Source organism: Microtus oregoni, unplaced genomic scaffold, assembly GCF_018167655.1.
Source record: "Microtus oregoni isolate MIOR12 unplaced genomic scaffold, Mior012 000028F_ref0000031, whole genome shotgun sequence".
In the NCBI taxonomy this organism is placed as follows: Eukaryota; Metazoa; Chordata; class Mammalia; order Rodentia; family Cricetidae; genus Microtus; species Microtus oregoni.
Window position 1 is genome coordinate 5,945,963 of NW_024543087.1, and position 19,135 is coordinate 5,965,097.

A 19,135-nucleotide genomic window follows, 5' to 3' on the forward strand; every position below is an offset into this window, starting at 1 on the left:
TCTGCCTCTTCTCACAGAGAGCTCTCTCCCTCTCCTTCCCTCCACCTTCTCTAGACTGTTCCACCACTGAGCTACACTCCCAGTCTTACAGGAGCAACCACTATTTATAAATTTATCAATCTGCTACTTTCTAGACAGATTGGTGCTTTTAACACATACCTTGGACTGATAAATTCTATAAATAAAATTCTATTCGGAATACATAAAATCCTAAACTACTCTTATTTGTTCTGAAATCATTTGCTTCAAAGCTCTTAAAATAATAACAAAAGTAGCAACTGATACCCATGAACAACATTCACAACAAAACCGCGTAACAAGATATTCTGAGCAATATTAAAGCAGATGTGGTGAAAGCTCCGGTAAATGTCTGCTTATTGCTGAGCTCCGGGCAGGGACTGGCAACGAGGCATCTGAAAAGCCCTCCCAGTGTGGGCTCAGTGTAGAGGTAAAATGCTGCCCCGAGGGACATCAAGGAGCTCAATCTAACCCTTTGAAGAACTACCTCTCCAAATGACAAGTTCTTTTATGTCAGCAAAGCCGCATGGAGTAGGAAAAGCGAAAGGAAGCCTAGGATGTTGAGCAGTGGAACAATGTAGCTTTGCAAGTGGACACTGACTAGCCACAATGCAGACTTAGACCTTTCATTAATTTCAACAACAACTACCACAGAAAACCACACAAATGAAACCCCAGAGATGGTGTGTGAGCTCACAGGCTCATTTTCCCACCTCACTGTGTGGAGTATTGCTCTAAAGTATCAGTCACCAAACTTACCTCTCTCAATTCTGAAATCCTCCGAAGTGATTTATCTTGACTCTGACTCAATATCCCCTTTAAGAGAAAAAAAAAAGGCAGTTAAACATCTACATGGCATATTCACGCAGAAAAGCAAGGTTGTGTTAATGCAGGGAACCTGCTAACAGTTAAAGTGTGACAGCACAGGATTCCTCTCTGGCCATGTAGCTACATTTGCCAAAATGCATTGACATGCAAGTCAGACTACAAACTTAACTACAGTTAACTTTAGCAACAGGAAATCTGTAAAGTAAACGCAAACTTCAGAAGCAAATGATTTCACTACAACTTGGAGTTCACAGATCATGTTAATTATGATTATTATGTTGTAAAGATTTATGTAAAATAACATTTTTATTTTAAAAAGAATCTAATTTTTTGCAGGGCGGTGGTGGCACACGCCTTTAATCCCAGCACTCAGGAGGCAGAGGCAGGCGGATCTCTGTGAGTTGGAGGCCAGCCTGGTCTACAGGAGCTAGTTCCAGGACAGGCTCAAAAGCCAAAGAAAAACCATGTCTCAAAAAACCAAAAAAAAAAAAAAAAATTCTAATTTTTGCCAGGCAGTGATGGCCACATTTAATCTTGGCACTCGGGAGGCAGAGGCAGGTGAACCTCTGTGAGTTCAAAGCTACAAAGTTAGTTCCAGGACAGCCAGGGCAACATAGAGAAATCCTGACTCGTATAAACAAATCTAATTTTCACGAACAGCATTACAGAAGGTTAAATTAGTAACTGTTCATTAAAAAGAAATCAAGTGGGGCTGGAGAGGTGGCTCAGCAGTTGGCTGCTCTTCCACAGGACCCGGGTTCAGTTCCTAGCACCCAGTTTGCAGCTCTCAACCATCCATTACTTAAGTTAGTGGTCTGACACCTTCTACTGACCCCTGCTGGTACCAGGCACACACATGGTCACAGACAGGCATGCAGGCAAAATACCACACTCATAAAAAAATAACAATTAAATTCTTTTAAGAATTTTTTAATCAAGTTAAAAGAGTAAATTTTTTTTTTTTTGCCTCACACTTTGGAGGCGGGCAGGGTGCTTTCACTAGTACAAAGAATTAATGGCAAGTGGCAGCCATGGAAACAGAGTAACCATGTGCTCTTCTCTATCACCAATCAGAGGTAAAAAATTAAGGTGAGTGATGGCATATGCCTGGAACCACAGCACTCAGGAAGCCGAGTCAGGAGGATGGCTGCACAGAGACCCTGTCTCAGGAAAAAAAAAAAAAAAAATAGGATAATTTGTAGTTTCTAGACTTGTATAACAATGAGAGAGAGAGAGAGAGAGAGAGAGAGAGAGAGAGAGAGAGAACATAGGTAGGTGAAATGTCTGTTTACTGATATAGACAGATCCGCCTCTCTCTGAGGCGCTCTGGGGCAGAAGTTAAATGTTGTCGACTACTGTCAAGCTTAACGACAGACTTTTACTATAAGCACCCTAGTATTTATTCTTTTAAACAAGCTAACATGTCAGTGGGTGGAGCAACGGGACTCCCTCTTTGGCAGCTTTAAACCATTCCCTGGTATCCAGATGGGTGACAGGCTATCTGTCAAGTGGTTAGCCAGACAGCCCTCTGCCAGCACCAGCTACTCTGAAAATTTTGCAGATACTCGGGAACCTGGGGCCAAAGCAGCCTGTGGTTCCTGAAGGTCCATGTCCTAGCCACGATGGCTCAATGTGCTGGACTTTTGGCCCCCCCAAGTCTTAGTGAACTGTAAACGACCTGCAGCCATCTGTATCAAGAAAACGTTTCCCACTAGTGACCCAGCAGCAGCATCTAGTGGGCGCACATACTGTCCTCTATTCTCATGAGCAGTGTGATGGTGTAAACATATGGTACAAATACAATTCTGCAGGAAGCTCTGCAATGACTGGCGCAGACACTATGACCGCACGTTCTACGTTTACAGGCACACTGCGTGGCTCCTCCTGTGCTGCCCTGGGTGCTGCAGCAGGCTCAGTAACAGAATCGGAGCTGCTGGGATTGCTGTACCTACTTGTGGTCTTTATCATGGGAAAGGTCTCTGGGGTCTCTTTCACTCACTCTTTTATCAAACCTCTAGTAATGGTAAAACAGGCTAAATCTGGAACTACACAGACTATTTCAACAAGAGAGTAAACGTCTCTACAAGACCCTTTCTGACTTTAAAATCAAGTAAGAGACACAAGGGGCAATGAAGCACTTACTTGTAACTTTTTCTTCTCCCTCTGAAGAGTCTGATACGCTGTGACGAGCTAAAACAAACAAACAAACCACCAAAATGACATTAGCTATTTCTCAATAAATACAAGTCATTATTCTAAATGATGCTAAAATTTTCTCTTTATAAAAGTCAAAACCCAAAAGATAACTGAGCCTAATACAATCCATAACAACTAAGTAACGTGGCAAGTCCATTTCTAAAACGTAAGTTGTAAGTTTACTGTGAATCTCTGGGCATGTGTTTAGATTTCAACACCTAATTTACAGGTGAGAATTGAGCCAACTTGCCTGCAGGTGGAAGGTACCCAACTGTAGTCACGGACTGACTACATCTGCCACAGAAAGCACTGTGCAAGTGTTTGCTGAAAACAATTCCAGGGCCTAACCCAAAACTGACTCACTAAGAACGGAGGGACACAGTGGCATGCTGTGTGATATTTTGTTTGTGTTCTGACAAATAAAGCTTGCTTGGAGTCAGAGGGTGGGGCTAGCCACTATCTGACCAAAATTAACCATAGAGGTTTTGGAGGACTGTAGACAGATAGGACAGGAAGTAGTAAGGTGGGGTAGAGAGGGATCATGGCCTCTTTGGAAGAAGGATGGGAACAGGTGGAGAGGACTGGTGGCTTTTCTACTTCTCTGATCCTTCAGGTTCTTACCCTGATATTGACTCCTGAATTTTTGATAAAGAATAATTAGAATGATGCTTCACTGGAGAGACAGAAATCTGTTTTTAAAGTTCTCCAGGTGACCTTTGTGTTTTAGACTACAACATTAAACAGATTAATAAAAACATCTGAAGAAAGAAATGCATATCTAGCAGAGAGAAATGAGTAATCCAAGCCCTAACCCAAACATTAGAATAGACATTTCAACACAACTCGATGAAGCAATGGAGTAATATCCCTTTACCCCTGTAGGTTTCACACGGTTGACAGCTGCATTCGATGCACAACGGGGACCTGCATTAGCAGAGCCAATGGCTCTGACAAACTAGTGCAGCTATAGGGAGCATGATCTAGTAAGAGTCTCCATTTTCCTTGGAAACATGTGTGCCCCCAATGTCACTGCTGCTGTCTGAGTCAAGAGGGAGGCAGTTGGTGATGTAAGGGAAGTGAGTCTGGGAATAGACTTAAGAATCTGGAAACACCTTCTGCTTAGGAACAGGACCTTTATTAACTCTAGGCTGGAAGGGCTATTGGTAACCAAAAATGAGGTGGGGTGGGAGGAAGAACAGCTCAAGAGTTAGATGTCACTTACAGCATGACTTCATCCCGGGTACCTGCAGAGCAAGGAAAAGTAGATGCAAAGGCTATGAAGTCTCTGTGCCTGAACAGCTGCTTGATTCTAAGATAGCCTAGAACGGGAGAGCAACCAGAGTGACTGAGAACCAAACAGTCTACCAGCTGCTACCTAGCCGGCCTTAAGCAAGTTACTTCATCTCTATGGATTCCTTAATCCCTTTTCTACAAAAATGAGCAAACTCACATTTGCTTCGTAAGGATGGTACAAAATTAAATGCCATTATAAATGTAAAGGGTATCTGGCATACTTAAATGCTAACTATACTGTTGTCCCAGCCTCAGACATAAAACTATGGATAAAAATATAAAAATAGCATAAAGATAAACAAAAATATTTAAAACCATTATTAAAATTAGTAGAAATAAAATAATAATAGTTTAAGATTTTTGAAGGAAGAAATTACTTCGTTCCATTGCTACAAAACAGACACCTGGCTTCAATGTCCCATTTACATTTCCAGGGTCCATGAGATTAACTCCTTTCTATTTTGCCATAAACTATTAAACTATAAAACTATTTTATAGTTTTAATAAAAAGGTAATTTATGTATTTCATCAAGATTTTCATTTTGTTTTGGGCAGTATGGGTAGACGGTGAAACCTGGGCACCTTTCCACCCTAACCCTGAAGTTTACTGTTCATCAAAATTGATGTGACACTGGCATGCCACCCATGTCCAAGTCCAGTGCTGCACACTGAGTGTGATAACCAAGAGCACGGACAACCAAGGCTTTCCTGAAGCACAATTTCTAAACTGCACTTGACAGAGAAGGACTCAAGGGAGGCATACAGTTTCAGTTCCCGAAGTACCAAACAAACAAATCAGAAAAGCACTATTTACTTCCTCCCTTACATCAAACAGAGTGAGTCACCACGGACTTAGTAGTTAGCAGATTCCTGTTAGAGGGCTAGAGAGATGGCTCAGTGGTTAAGAGCATATTACTCTTTTCAGATAACGCTGGCTCAATTCCCTGCACCCACAGGGCAGCTCCCAACTGTCCACATCGTAACTACAGTTCCAGGGGCTCTAATATCCTCTTCAGGCCTCCAAGTGCACCAAACACACACATGGTACACAGACACACATACAAGCAAAACACTTATAGACATAAAAAATTATTTTTTTAAAGATTCATGATAGACAAAATTTTAAATGTCCAAAAACTAAAAACTGAGCCTGTCAAGATGGCTCATTGATTAAGGGCATTTGTAGCCAAGGACACTGACTGCTGGGATCCATATGGTAGACTGAAAGAACCACCTCCCACAAGATTGTCTCTAACCTCTCCTCTCATGTGTTATGGCATGCATTCATGCATGCACATGTAAATACAAAATACATAATAAAAAAATTTAAATTTAAATATTGGTACAATGAGAATGAGCCAAATCTTTGAGGTCATCAGGCTATCTAACCAGTGTTTCTCACCCTTCCTAACGCTGTGATCCTTTAATACAGTTCCTCATGCTGTGGTGACCCTCTCAACCATGAAATTATTTTATTGCTACTTCATAGCTGTAATTTTGCTACTGTTATGAATTGTAATGAAAATATCTGATATGCGACCCAAAGGGGTCTCGACCCACAGGTTGAGAACCACTGATCTAAAGCATGGCTGTCAGAAGAGATCATTTTGAAGCTACTCTAGTCAGAGATGAGTAACATGAGAGACAGAGAGGAGAAAGAGGATGACCTCTGTCCTAGGAGTCCATAGACACTGCAGAGAATGTGAAAACCAGGCTACACACCATATCCCAAAATGTCAGCCTGCTAAAAGGCATCTGTACCACAGGAAGACCACCTGCCCCAGGAACCAGGACCAGGTCAGGCGGCCTCAGACTTCAGGCAAAGAGCAATATGTGAGAAAGAACAAGCCCAAGGGGAGCGTACGACTGCGTGAGCCAAAGCCTGCTCCTACCTCTGAGTATTTCCCTCGGTAGCTACTTAAGCTTCGTTCCATTCTCCGCAGCCGCTGCAGCAGCTGCTCTCTGTTGAGACCGTCTGAACTCCCTGGAGTGTCTTCAGCCTCGCTCTCCATGTCAGAAGGTGGATCAAAGGTGGCAGCAGGACAGTCCAGGTCAAGTTGGTTCAATGACTCTCTGGAAGATGTTCGTACCATAGACTCTTTAGAAGACCAGAACAGAGATTCCTTTATGGGACTTCGAAACAGAGACTCCACGGAAGGCACTCGGAGCTGCAGCTTCTGCGCAAAGGTCTGTGTGTCCCCCGACTGTAGGCAAAGCCCAAAGGGCAAGAGTTAAATACACACTTCAGATATCTACTACCCCGTCACCGGCAGTGCTCTAACAAATTCCAGAGAAGTAATACAAAACACTGCTTTCTGAAAAGTAAAAGACACTGGCCAATCTCTGTAAAGAGTCTGGACCTAGAGTCAGAGACCCGAGCTCTGACTCTTGTGCCTGTCACCCAGCAGTACAAGCCTTCGCTGAGCCACTTTCCTCCAGTTTGTACATCTGTACAAGAGGAAGCATGCTTAGCAGGCTGACCCCACAGGACTGTGTGCCTCATCTACCCACCTGGTAGACCCTTTAGTGTGGGCATCCAGGGTGAAGTGTGAGGTGAGGGGCTCAATTCAAGTCACTTTTATCTGGTGAGAAGTCATAGAGTTAGTGATTCTAGATCATTCCTTTCACCAACAAAGGAAAATGAGCTGAGGAAGAAGGTAATGCACTAATGAGCCAGATCTGTTTAGAAGTGGAGTGGAGTGGACCTGGGACACACAGCTCTGGGAGCCCCTTCCTATGAACTCAGCTGTTTGTAATAGGTCAACCTGGAAACCACAGCAGAGAGTACATTACCAAGTACATACAGAAGCTCACAATGCACTACCAAAAGATCAAGATGGGGGGCTGGAGATGTGGCTCAGTAGATAAGAGCTTGTACTACTCTTCCAAAGGACCTGAGTTCAAATGCCAGCACCCATGTCAGGTGACTCACAACTGCCTCTAACTCCACCTTCAGGGAATCTGATGCCTCCACCTCCTTAAACACCTATACCCAGTGCATATCCCCCTGACACACGTATACATATACATAATCAAAAAGTAAATAAATAAAAAAGATCAATCTGGGAAGCAGGGTGCAGCCACGCAGTGGTGGTGCACACCTTTAACTCTAGCACTTGGGAGACAGAGGCAGGCGAACCTCTGAGCTCTAGGCCAGCCTGGTCTACAGAGAGTTCCAAGATGGCCAGGGCTACACAGAGAAACCCTGTCTTGAAAACAAACAAACAAAAAGAAGCAAGACGACAGAAAGGAAAGCAGCATGTGCACCATGAGCTCAAGTGACTTGTTTATAAGCCCTTTTTACTTTCTATGTATGTTTTCACAGGTGCCATCACAACAGTCACAAAGGACAGACATGCAGAAAGGTAAGATTTTAGGTGGATTTAGTTTTTGTATTATATTATTCTGCACTTTTTAGTTTGCTTTAGTAATGTCAAGTTTTATCCTCCTGATGGAGGGAGGGCCAGAAGGAAGAGAAGGAATTGCTTCCTGCACCAAATCTGTAAGAATTACTGGCAATTCCATTCCCAGCCCCTTCTGGGCCTTGTGAGAAATGCTCTCCAGTTCCTAGCACACAACACCTTACCAAAGACCCTAGGACAGACAGATGGTGCATACGTGAAGAAACACTAAAAACAGCAATTTCTCAGGGTCTCCACAAGTTAATGAATGACATCCAAGCCTGTATTTGCAGACTTTCACCAGCTTAGCTGCCACATCTACTATGACTGGAAGTAACTTCTACTGTTTATTTTTGGAGCTGGGGAGGACCTCAGGACCCACACATGTTCGGCAAGTGCGTATCACTGTCTCAGCCTCAGGCCCAGTCCCGCTCTGAACAGAGAACTCAGCCCCAGTGTTGCAGTCAGTCTCACCAAAGCTCAAGCCCCAACTCATCTGTGGTTCTACAGGACTTGGAGCAAGTTCCTGAGCTCAACAGTCCTGTTTCCTCCTCCATAAAACAGGGGTGGAAGGCACTACGACAATGTTGATGACGATGATGCCACCCACTCTGCATGGCGACAGTGAGGACTGAATGAGTCAACAAGCATGCAGCAACAACTAGCAGGAGGAGCCAGGAGAGTCAAAGAGACAGCTTCAAACAAAAGCAAACGTAGAAATAAGAGAATCATCAGGTGGTGGATGTAGCTCGCTGGCAGGGCGTGCACTCTCCTGGTTAGAAGAACTAAGGGCAGTTGCTATGGGGCCTGACTTAGCTTTGCCATGGGAGGTATGTGGCTTTGATGAAGTGACACAGCCTCTCTCTGCCTGTCTCTACCTACAGAAGATGAACCAGCAGCACCTTCTCCATGAGGTGGCTGTATATTAAGAACTTAGGCTCATCTACGGCAGGCACTACTTTCACATGACTTCCAACCTTCCCTTCTTCCTCCCTACCACAGCCAGGTTTTGGTGAGTGTAACAATACAACCAGGCTAAAATGTTTAGCTTCTCAAACACCAAGTAAAACCCACTGAAGTGCAAACCACCCCACCTGGTCCAGACGACGTTAATTAAAATCATGGTGATGCACAGCATGAGGATGTGATTGACACCACACACAATCACCCTCTGAACCAGCCATTCCATCCCTGCGCATGCACAAAACGACACTATTCAAAATGACCCCAAATCAAATTAGGATTTCTTTTTAACTGTCTTGTTCACTGTAGAATATCAGTCAAAATCCTGTTCACCACTAGAATACTAGAAAGTGACGAAAATGGTCTAAAACCATAGCAACAATACAGATAAATTGCACGGAGTAAGAAACAAAAGCAGCCAGCCATACTGGGCATGGGTGGTGGTTCCCACTGTAACTTCAGTTCTCCGGAGGCAGAAGTCAGCTACTAGTCTGAACCAGCCTGGCTTACACAATAAGTTCTAGACCAGCCAAGGCGAGATACGAAACTGCATAGAGCAGGGGTTCTCAACCTTCCTCATGCTGCGGCCCTTTAATAATACAGTTCCTCATGTTGTGGTGACCCCAACCATAAAATTATTTCCATTACTGTAATTTTGCTGTTGTTATGAACTGTACTGTTTTTAATGATTTATTTTATGTGCATTGGTATTTTTCCCACATGTATGGCTATGTGAGAATGTTGGAACTTCTGGCGCTACAGTTTATGAAACATAATGGAAGTGTCTAATATGCAGGATATCTGATATAGGACCACTGTGAAAGGGTCATCTGATCCCCCAACCCCAAATGATTGCCATCCATAGGTTGAGAAACACTGGTCTGAAGAAATAGAAGGAAGAAGGGAGGAGGCGAGCAGGCAGGAAACCAGACACTTTTGCATAAAGCCCAAAATAACAAAGTTAACTTATAGTTCTAGAAGCAAGAAAGCCAATTACCACTGAGAAAAAGAGAAAGGGCCAGAATTTACTAATTATTGCTGGTTCTGATTTTAATTCTTTATTATATCTATTAATTTATTTGTGCATATCAGGAGATAGAGCACATAATCAGAGGACCACTTGCAGGAGTCAGTCCCTACCCTGCACCAGGAGGTCACCAGACTTAGTGGCAAGTGCTGGCCACTTTGTCTGTCCTCATGCCAGCCTGAGTGCTGAGGACAAAGGTGTATCTGGAGGATGAATATGTTTACTTTTCTACAAATATTAAAGTTTGATACTGTTAATTTTCAACTACCATTGCTCTGACTTAGCTTTTCTAAGACCCAATAACATTGATAATAGACACGATATGAAAGCCCACAGGCTGGGACTTTTTGGTATAGCTATCAATGTACTGATAGAACATGCTAGAACAGAGATGCTATTTCCTGAAGGCCAGCCTGCATTCATAAAGTGACAAGAATGTAGTAGTCAAAGCAGGAGACAAGAAGTTATAGGGAGAAGGGTCCCAACAGCTCTACCCAGCAAAGCCACATTCTTTCAAGGCAGACACACATTAATGACAACGGACAGACCAGCACTCTGAGAGGACTGACATTTTTAAATAAATTACTAACGTACCTGAGGAGGAGATGCTTCACCTCTATTAACACCATCTGGAGGCTTTGTAGCTTGAGCTGATGCATTCTAAGAACAAGAAAGAACATCATAAAAAAAAAAAAGAGAGAGAGAGAGAGAGAACAGGAAACTAAAGTTTTAAAACTGTTAAAACAAACCAATAAGACCTAGTAGACTTTCATCTAGTGAACAAAATTAGTAATAGTTTATTAGAATATTTTCATGCAGGCAAAGAGGTGTGTGGTTAAGTATTTTAGAAAAATCATTTTGCTGCAAAACATGAAGCTAAATAGCAAAGATTAGTGTATAGCAAATCTACTTCACGCTAATCACAAACGTCTTCCCCTTAGGTCCCATATTTTGCCCCATGACAAAAATCAACAACAGGGAGTTGGTCAGCACAGTTCACAGAAAACTATCCAAAAAGAAGTCATGTCATCTGCTCCCTACAGTAAAATCACATTCAAATTAAAATCATTTGGGCAAAGCTATTAAAAAAACTTAGTAATAAAAAATTGAAATGCCTCATTCACTCTAAGCCAGCAGTATAAATGAAACTAGAGTAAACATTTTCAGAAAAATGTTCTACTGAACACGTCTTCCGCACGTACTGGCTTTTTGTTTTTTTCTGTTGGTGAGGCTAGTGCTCCCAGGGAGAGTCATGACACGGACTGCAGAGATAACGCTAGGACTTTGAGGTTCACAATTCTGTACAGCATGCACAGCAAACTGCTGCTACGATCCACCACTACAGAAGCAGCTCATGAGAAAACCACCTCCTTGCTTTACACAACAGCAGGGCACCACATACAGCAGTGGTCACCGTCTCAGTAGTCCGGCATTTCCGTGCTATACTTCCTCTGCCTCTACAGCTAACCCAAGGAAAGATCAAAGGAGAAATGGAGAGCTTATCAAAAGCATTCTCAGGTTTCTCAAGGTAAATTAAGTATTTAATAATAACAAGTAACCTTTGGGTATTATAAATTTATAAATAAATAAATTAATTAATTAATTATAAATTATATAATTTAGCCTTATTTTTCTAGAAAAAAAGGTAAAGTATTTACAAATGGAGAGTTTCTTTGGCATTCTTGTTTTATGAAGCGGGGTCTCACTAAGCTGCCCAGGCTAGTTTGAAAATCCTTAAGTGCAGAGGATCCTCTCCCGCCTCAGCTATTCAAGTCCTGGGTTACAAATGCACCCCACCCTAGCTGTAGGACTTAATTTCCTGGAGATCTCTAAAGTGGGGGAATGCATGTATGTGGAGTGGAGCCTGGAAACAATGTGGCCGTGGAAGTGTGAGAACGGGTGGTAAAAGACACCAGCACAGGACGGCTAGGAGCTGTTTATTAGTGGCCAACACCGGGTAATGGACATGTGGTGAGAGGAAGAGCCACATTATCACTATTTCTAATTCATAACACGCTTCAGCACCTTCTCTTCCCTCTAAAATAAGTTCCTAAGCTTTACCAGTTGGAGAGATTTCTTTAAAGTTTACATAGGAAAAGGTTGGGGGAACACAGGAATTACCTATCTTCCTGATCACAAGGTAATGCTACACAGGACATATCATTTACATAACATCATAATAATATACTGTAATGTCAAAATACACTTTAAATTATGAAGAAAGGTCTCAAAGGCTCCATCAAATAGGTCAGGAGGAAGCGTTAAAGCAAGACCCACATGTGGTGCACCAAGCTCACAGCATACATACTTAAATTATCACTTTACCAGATTCTCCAAATAGAAAAATGTCTACTTTCCCCAAGTAAATCATATATAAAGTTAAAAATAAGTGAATTCATTCATTACAAAATACAATGTAGTTCTTAACTATAGTTTCAAAATGAAGACATGAACCTGCTATAATAGAATCCACCTACCTAAACAATGTTGTTAATTACTGACTTACACAATGCATTATTTCCCTTAAAAAGTCAGTCGCATCTCACGCACCATTGGTATCCTCCTAACAGGAAAACAGATTTCTAATCACGCACACTGGCTTTTTCAGCATAAGCAAACATTTCCAAGGGATTAAACGCAAGTGCTAGTTCTAAAAGTGAAGGTTGCCTTGGCTCCATTAGTGCGAGGGGTGTTACTGTGAGGCTATTAGAGTACCAGGGAGCAGCGACTGCCAGACTCAGCAACTTGTTCTCTGAGGTTTAGAGCGAGGTTAGCAGCACGACACTGAAGACGCTCTGAGGGAAGGTAAGTGACAAACCACATGAGACGTGCTGCTACAACTACCCAAATGTTTGCTTCCCCGCACGGGAATGCAAAAAGCGGTGGAAGGACTCACCACACTGTTAATCTGTGTTTTAGGCTGTTTGGAGGAATCCAAAGCAAAGATAGTATACTCAGAGAGAAAGGCAGGTTCTGCTACCATCCCGGCTAGTATCTGTCTCAGTCCGTGTAATAAGCAGAGGTACAAAAACAAAACAAGAGATGAATATAAATCATGGTGTGTTCCAAAGTGATCTCACAGCACACACTACAACGCTTACAATACTACAGCTGACCATCATGATGATCACCCCCCTCCCAAAAAAGAAGTAGTAAGTTGCTGGGAAAGGTCAGGAATGGAACGAACTAGTGAGTTTAGGATTTCAAAGGCCAGCTTGGAAGCCAGTTGTTAACTGGCATACATGTCTACAGCAGGCATCCTGGCACCCAGTATAACTGGCAACTTGGTATAAAGGTTCGTTCCAATAAAAAAAAATGCACAGAAGTGCAAAGTATTGGCAACAAGCAAAGAAGACTCTGAAGGTCTAAGAGAATAATGCCTAGAGCTAACAAGACTGCATACTTCAATATTTCTAGAAGGCTAGAAGCAAGTTCCAGAACAGTCAGGACTGCGCAGAGAAACCCTGTCTTGAAATCCTCCCCCCAAAAAGTACATACACAAGAAATACCTGAAATAAACAAAATCTATAACATTAGTTCTTTTGCTACATATTTTGAGGTTATTTTCTTCCAGAAGCTGTTACACCAAAATATAAACAATTATGAATTATATATATATATCAAATTTTATTTAAAATGATTTATTTTGCATGTGTACGTTAACATCAGTTAACTTTCTTGATTGTTCTCCACTTCACCTATCGCAGCTGGGTCTCTCCCTGAGCTTGATGCGTGCTAACTCCAGCTGGTCTACAGCTAGTGAGCTTGTCACAGGGATCCCACCTTGGTCTACCACTTGTACAGCAAGTGCTGTCCCCACTGAACTGCCTGCCCTGACCCCCTCAATGGTAGAGATTGCATGCTTATTTATGCATGAAACTGCAAGATATATAATAAAGTATAACATACTGTATGGTATATAATACACTATATAAAGCAATATAGAATATACAATAAACTATATATCCTATAAAGGACATGCCTGAAAATAAGTATGTGCAAAAGTTTGAAAACATACATTTTCTCTCTGGACTTTTAAGACTACAGACACTGACTGAAGTGCTCACTAATTCTTTATACAGCACTATACTAGAAACAGCCTAATTACAGATAAAGTTTTGGTTTATTTGGTCTGGTTAGTGTTTTAAAACAGGTCCTCATGTAGCTCAGGCTGACCTCAAGATTACTATGCAGTAAGGATGACTTTGAACCAGTGACTCTCCTGACTTTTGTTCCTCCTAAATGGATTAGTTAGGTGTCATTATACCAGACTAGACAAAATAAAGCTGGATTAAACAATTTTTTAAACGATGCATGTGCACAGGTATATGAATGCATGTAAGTGTGTGGGTAAATGTGGAAGCGAGAAACTCATGTTGGGTGTCTCTTTTTATTGCTCTCATCCTTCTTTTATTTTTTAAAAAATTTACTTATTTTAATGTGCATTGGTGTTTTGCCTGCATGTATGTCTGTGAAGGGTGTCAGAGTCTCTGCAACTGGAGTTACAAACAGTTGTGTGCCACAGGTAATAGGAACTGAACCCAGATCCTCTGGATGAGCAGCCAGTGCTCGTAACCCTGAGCCATCAATCCAGCCTCGCCAGCCTTACTTTCTTGAGACCGGGTCTCTCACTGAAACTGAAATTTACCAATCTTACAAGAGTGGCCAACCAGCGAGCTCCAGGGATCCTCCAGCTTCTGCTTCCCCAGCTCTAGAATTTCGTGTGCACACCATCACTCCTGGCTTCTTACATGGGTTCTGGGGATCCAAACTTAAGTCTTCATGCTTCTACAACATGCATTTTACCAACTGAGCCATTCCCAAAACCAGGATACAGATTTTGTCAGAGCTCTTTTTCTAATATTGATGATTAGCACTCCTAGGATAGAATCCAAGAATTTTCTATGCTAAATTCTAAATGTTATCACAAATTATACTTTAAACTATGCTAAATGCCCAATTGGCTCCTAGAATCTCATCCAGACTTACTGAAAACCTGACTCTGGGGCCCTCAGAAAGGCCATTTTTTGAACAAATGTTAACTTTAAATTGAAAGCTATACAGATTCACTTCTCTTAGGTTTTCAAAGCTATTTTTTTAAAAACACTATTACCCATGCAAGCAAAAAAAAAAAAAAAAAAGCAAGTTTAAAAGGGAGTATAAATTTCAAGAAAGCACCAGCCAAGTTTGATGCTCATCATAAAGAAATGAACAGAAATTTCCAAGCCTTTTCCTCACCAAAACAACCTAGGGTCAGTTTGGCAGACACATACCCCGGAGCTTAAGGAGCCCTTCTCCTTGCCCTGTCCTTATGTCTGCGGCCTCACCAGCACCTGTTCTTGGCTAGCTGTACAGCTCAGTGGTAGAAAGGGCACAGCAGGTACCATTGGTTCCATCCCAACCCCAAACAAACAGAAAGCAAACAGCTCTTCTCCAACACTCGAAAAGATTCCAGCCAGTCAACTTCTCAACATTTGCTCAAACTCTAATGTAAAACTGCTAAAACAAACTCACCTCTTCCGTGGGGTCCACAGTGGAGTGGTCACGGCACCAGCACGGAGTGGAGTGATGTGCCCTGGCATCATGCCAAGCATAAGCAGCCTCTAGACTATCTTGGAGGATTTCAACCTACCCTGCAAATCCCATGCATGCCACCTCCACATCTGTGTCTGTTTACAGTGAGGTAGTCAGTATTTTTTCCGAATTCACTCATTTTTCCATAGTCTTATTATAACTGACACATTTACATCTTCTTTTTCCTTCTCCATAATTTCTAATTATTTATTTATGTCTACCTAGTCTTATTTTGTTTGGGCTAAATTTTTCTCACAATATTCCGCTGATTTAAAAATTATTTTTTCACTAGTCTTACTGTAGGGCACTCTACTGTTTGACGCTCATCTCTTATAAACTCCTCCCTCACTGTCTAGTTTTGACGCTGACTTCCTGTTGTTTCTTTTAGAATATTCTTTAGGGCTGGAGAGATGGCTCAGAGGTTAAGAGCATTGACTGCTCTTCCAAAGGTCCCGAGTTCAATTCCCAGCAACCACATGGTGGCTCACAACCATCTGTAATGAGGTCTGGTGCCCTCTTCTGGCCTGCAGGTATATACACAGATAGAATATTCTTTACAGCAGTAGTTCTCAACCTGTGGGTCACGACCCCCTTGAGGGTTTGAACAACCCCTTCACAGGGGTCACCTAAGACCATCAGAAAAACAGACATTGACATTATGATTCATAACAGTAGTAAAATTACAGGTATAAAGTTGCAAAAAATTATTCTATGGTTGGGAGGAACTGAATTAAAGGGTCGAAGCCCTAGGAAGGTTGAGAACCACTGCTTCACAGGCTCATTTTGAGAAAGGTACTGTCTTTCTCGTTCCTTCTGTGACCTTCTCTTCTCACCCAGTTAATCTGATTCCAAGGCTCCAGCTTAGGTCAAAATCTATGGCAGGAACTAAGCCCAACTGAGGTGTGATTTAGTTCTTGATCATGAGGCCTCCCCAAGGACAGACACTTCCCATAACAAATCACAGAAAGCCTGGCAGCAGGCAGCAGCAGCTAACTGCAGCTAGGAGAAGCATCTTAGCTACAGCTGTTGCTAACAGCACACACTCTAACTTAGCAACACAGCACACTTCAGTTCCACTCAGACCATCCAAAGAGAAACCTAAATAAACACCTACACTAAAGCACACTGCGTTCACCCAGCGTTCACCTGTGCCGCTACGTGGTGCCAGCTAATGCCATCCCTGGGGGACTGGCAGAGCAGTACCGAGGAGGCTTCCATTCTTACAGAGCTGAGACTGAAAACAGCTGCCTTTGGTCTCAATTCCAAGCCTCTCAGAAATAGCTTTAGTCCCTCTTGGCCTAGAGATGTTTCGTGTTTGTGGACCCAGATACACCTTCAATGACAAGAGAAAACGTTTTATCTCCTATGTCTGTGTCTCTGGCACAGAAAGGGCGCTTGGAAGTGAGTAGATTCACAGGGCGACCAGACCACAAGTCTTCCTGGTGAAGGCTCACACAGCAAGCTGCATGCACGGCAGCTTTAACAACCTGCAGCTCTTTAAAGGGCACCTCTCAAACTCCTTGAGAAACCACTGCTAATTGCAAGTAACTTTAATTTCTTTTTATTCAGTCTTTTTTTTCCCCGTTTTCATTTTATTCACAAATTTGATTGTCATCCCTCATACAGAGTAGTGGAGGAGCTGTGTTAAGGAGATTGGTGTCTCAAAAGCTTGAATTCTTTTTCCTCACTCAGATGCAAGTATCCAAATGGTCAACTAAAGCACCACAGTTGTCGCTGCAGCATTGTGCACCTTAGCGAGCGTCTGCGTCAACACAACTGCAGCTGAAACTGCTGCAGTATAGACGAGCGGGTTAGGACGGTCGTGCTCACGGCCACAGCTACGCTCTACAGTGTCTATGGCCACCTCTTTTTCTTTTAAATTTTATTTATTTATTTATTATGAATACAATGTTCTGTCTGTATGTATGCCTGCCCACCAAAAGAGGGCACCAGATCTCATAGATGGTTGTGAGCCACCATGTGGTTGCTGGGAATTGAACTCAGGACCTGGGGAAGAGTAGCCAGTGCTCTTAACCTCTGAGCCATCTCTCCAGCCCTAGCCACCTCTTTTTCTTAAAAGTCTTAAAAGCAAGCTTATGTACCTCTCCTAGCCCCAGCCCAAACACCAAGGATGTAAAAAGATGGAGAATGAAGCTACAATGTAGACTATAAGAGATTTCACTCAAAGTACCTAAGACTTCAGAACAAAGACTTCAAATATCAACTTGCCACTCCAATTCTGGTTTTTCTTCTTTTTGTGTTCCCTTGAGACAGGGTTTCTCCATCTAACAGCCTTGGCTGTCCTGGAACTTGCTCTATAGACCAGGCTGGCCTCAAACTCACAGAAATCCACCCGCCTCAGCTTCCTGAGTGCTGGGATTAAAGGTGTATGCCACCACACCTAGCAGCCACCCCAACTCTGAAAATGTTCATTACTAAACTAGAAAATGTAATCAAAAGATAATTTTTCAAAAGATCAACAAACCATTAGCTGGGGTAGAAGAAAAAAATAAGACAATAAAAACTTAACTCTCAACATCAGATAATAAAACTAAATTTCACTTAGATGAAATTTCAATTTAAATGAAATGGAAACAACTTTTCAAAATTGATAGGAAGAAGCAAAAAAACTGAATAAATCTGAATAGAACTATAGAGATTAAATTAGTAATCCAAACGCTTCGACACATTTTTAAAAAAACGGAGGGATAAAGGGAATTACAACAGCCTAAGACCAGATCAAATTCACAACCTCCTCCAAAAAATATATAAAAGGAGAATATGAATTTGTTCTATGAGGTCAGTGTGTCCTGATACCAAAATCAGAAATTACAAAAAGAAAAAGGGAACTGCTGACGGACATCTCTTATGAATACATGAGAATCTTCAAAACAATGAAACTAACAAAAGCAAATCCAGCCACACACCAGAAAATGGTACACCATGATCAAATAAGATTCCTGAGGGAAGCAAAGTAAATTTAATTTCAACATCAATTAGTACAAGTATCATAATCTACAGAATAACAGATAAAGCCATGGGTCTACCTCAATACACACAGAAAGACTACTGGGACTATAGATGAGTGACACTTGGCTGTTTTAGTCTTTGGGGGCAAAATTGCTCACTGAACAAGACACTTGCCACCAGGCCTGACGACCTGAGTTCAATCCCCAGACCCACATGGTGGAAGGAGAGACCTAAACCACCCCCGCAGTTTCCTCTTGACTTCCACATCATAGTGATGCACACACCCACACACATTACACCCACAAAATAGATAAAGTAATATCTTTTTCAATGTCGAATCATTTTGGATTCTAGCTGGATACTTTAATCAATCTCCTTTATCATAGGAGCAAGTTCCCTTCCACTCCTACTTTGTTCTTATGAGCAGAGTTGGATTTTGTAAACACCTCTGAGTGTTAATTCACTTTGAGGCTTCTTAAAACTACTATTCATAGAAATGAAATGTATGTTTATAAATTAATCTTATCTGTATTTATTTGCTGAACTCATTGGTTCTGATATTTTTTTTACTAAACTTGCAATTTTCTACCCTCTGCAGACTAACATGATTTTATAGCCTGAGCCTCTTGTTGCATGTCCTGTCCAGCACCCACAGACAGGATATCAAAGAGAAGTAGCATACACTGTGTAGTGATTTTTCATTTGTATTTTACTAAAGAAAGCTTGCCTGAAGGTCAGAAAAGCACAACAGCCAGCCACTGGCTCTCATCTCTACCTCAGTCCAAAATGGTGATACTTGCCTCCAGGAATTCTCAGAATGAGACTGTGTCTGAGACCTGTCTCCTCCAGTCTTGAATCCTCTCTA

The 19,135-nt window shown here is 42.0% G+C and overlaps 1 protein-coding gene across 5 annotated transcripts in view; it reads right to left on the bottom strand.

The window, feature by feature from the left end:
- Positions 1–19,135, bottom strand: part of Golga4 (golgin A4) — an 85,620-nt gene that overhangs the window by 53,941 nt on the left and 12,544 nt on the right. For 3 of the 5 annotated variants that reach the window (XM_041676767.1, XM_041676766.1, XM_041676765.1), the window contains exons 3-7: positions 12,623–12,721; positions 10,321–10,386; positions 6,228–6,539; positions 2,989–3,036; positions 778–834 (exon numbers count right to left, since the gene is read on the bottom strand). In XM_041676767.1, the coding sequence (XP_041532701.1) occupies positions 778–834; positions 2,989–3,036; positions 6,228–6,539; positions 10,321–10,386; positions 12,623–12,721 (582 nt within the window). The remainder of the gene's footprint in view (positions 1–777; positions 835–2,988; positions 3,037–6,227; positions 6,540–10,320; positions 10,387–12,622; positions 12,722–19,135) is intronic. The other 2 variants (XM_041676769.1, XM_041676768.1) reach the window with 1 other exon arrangement.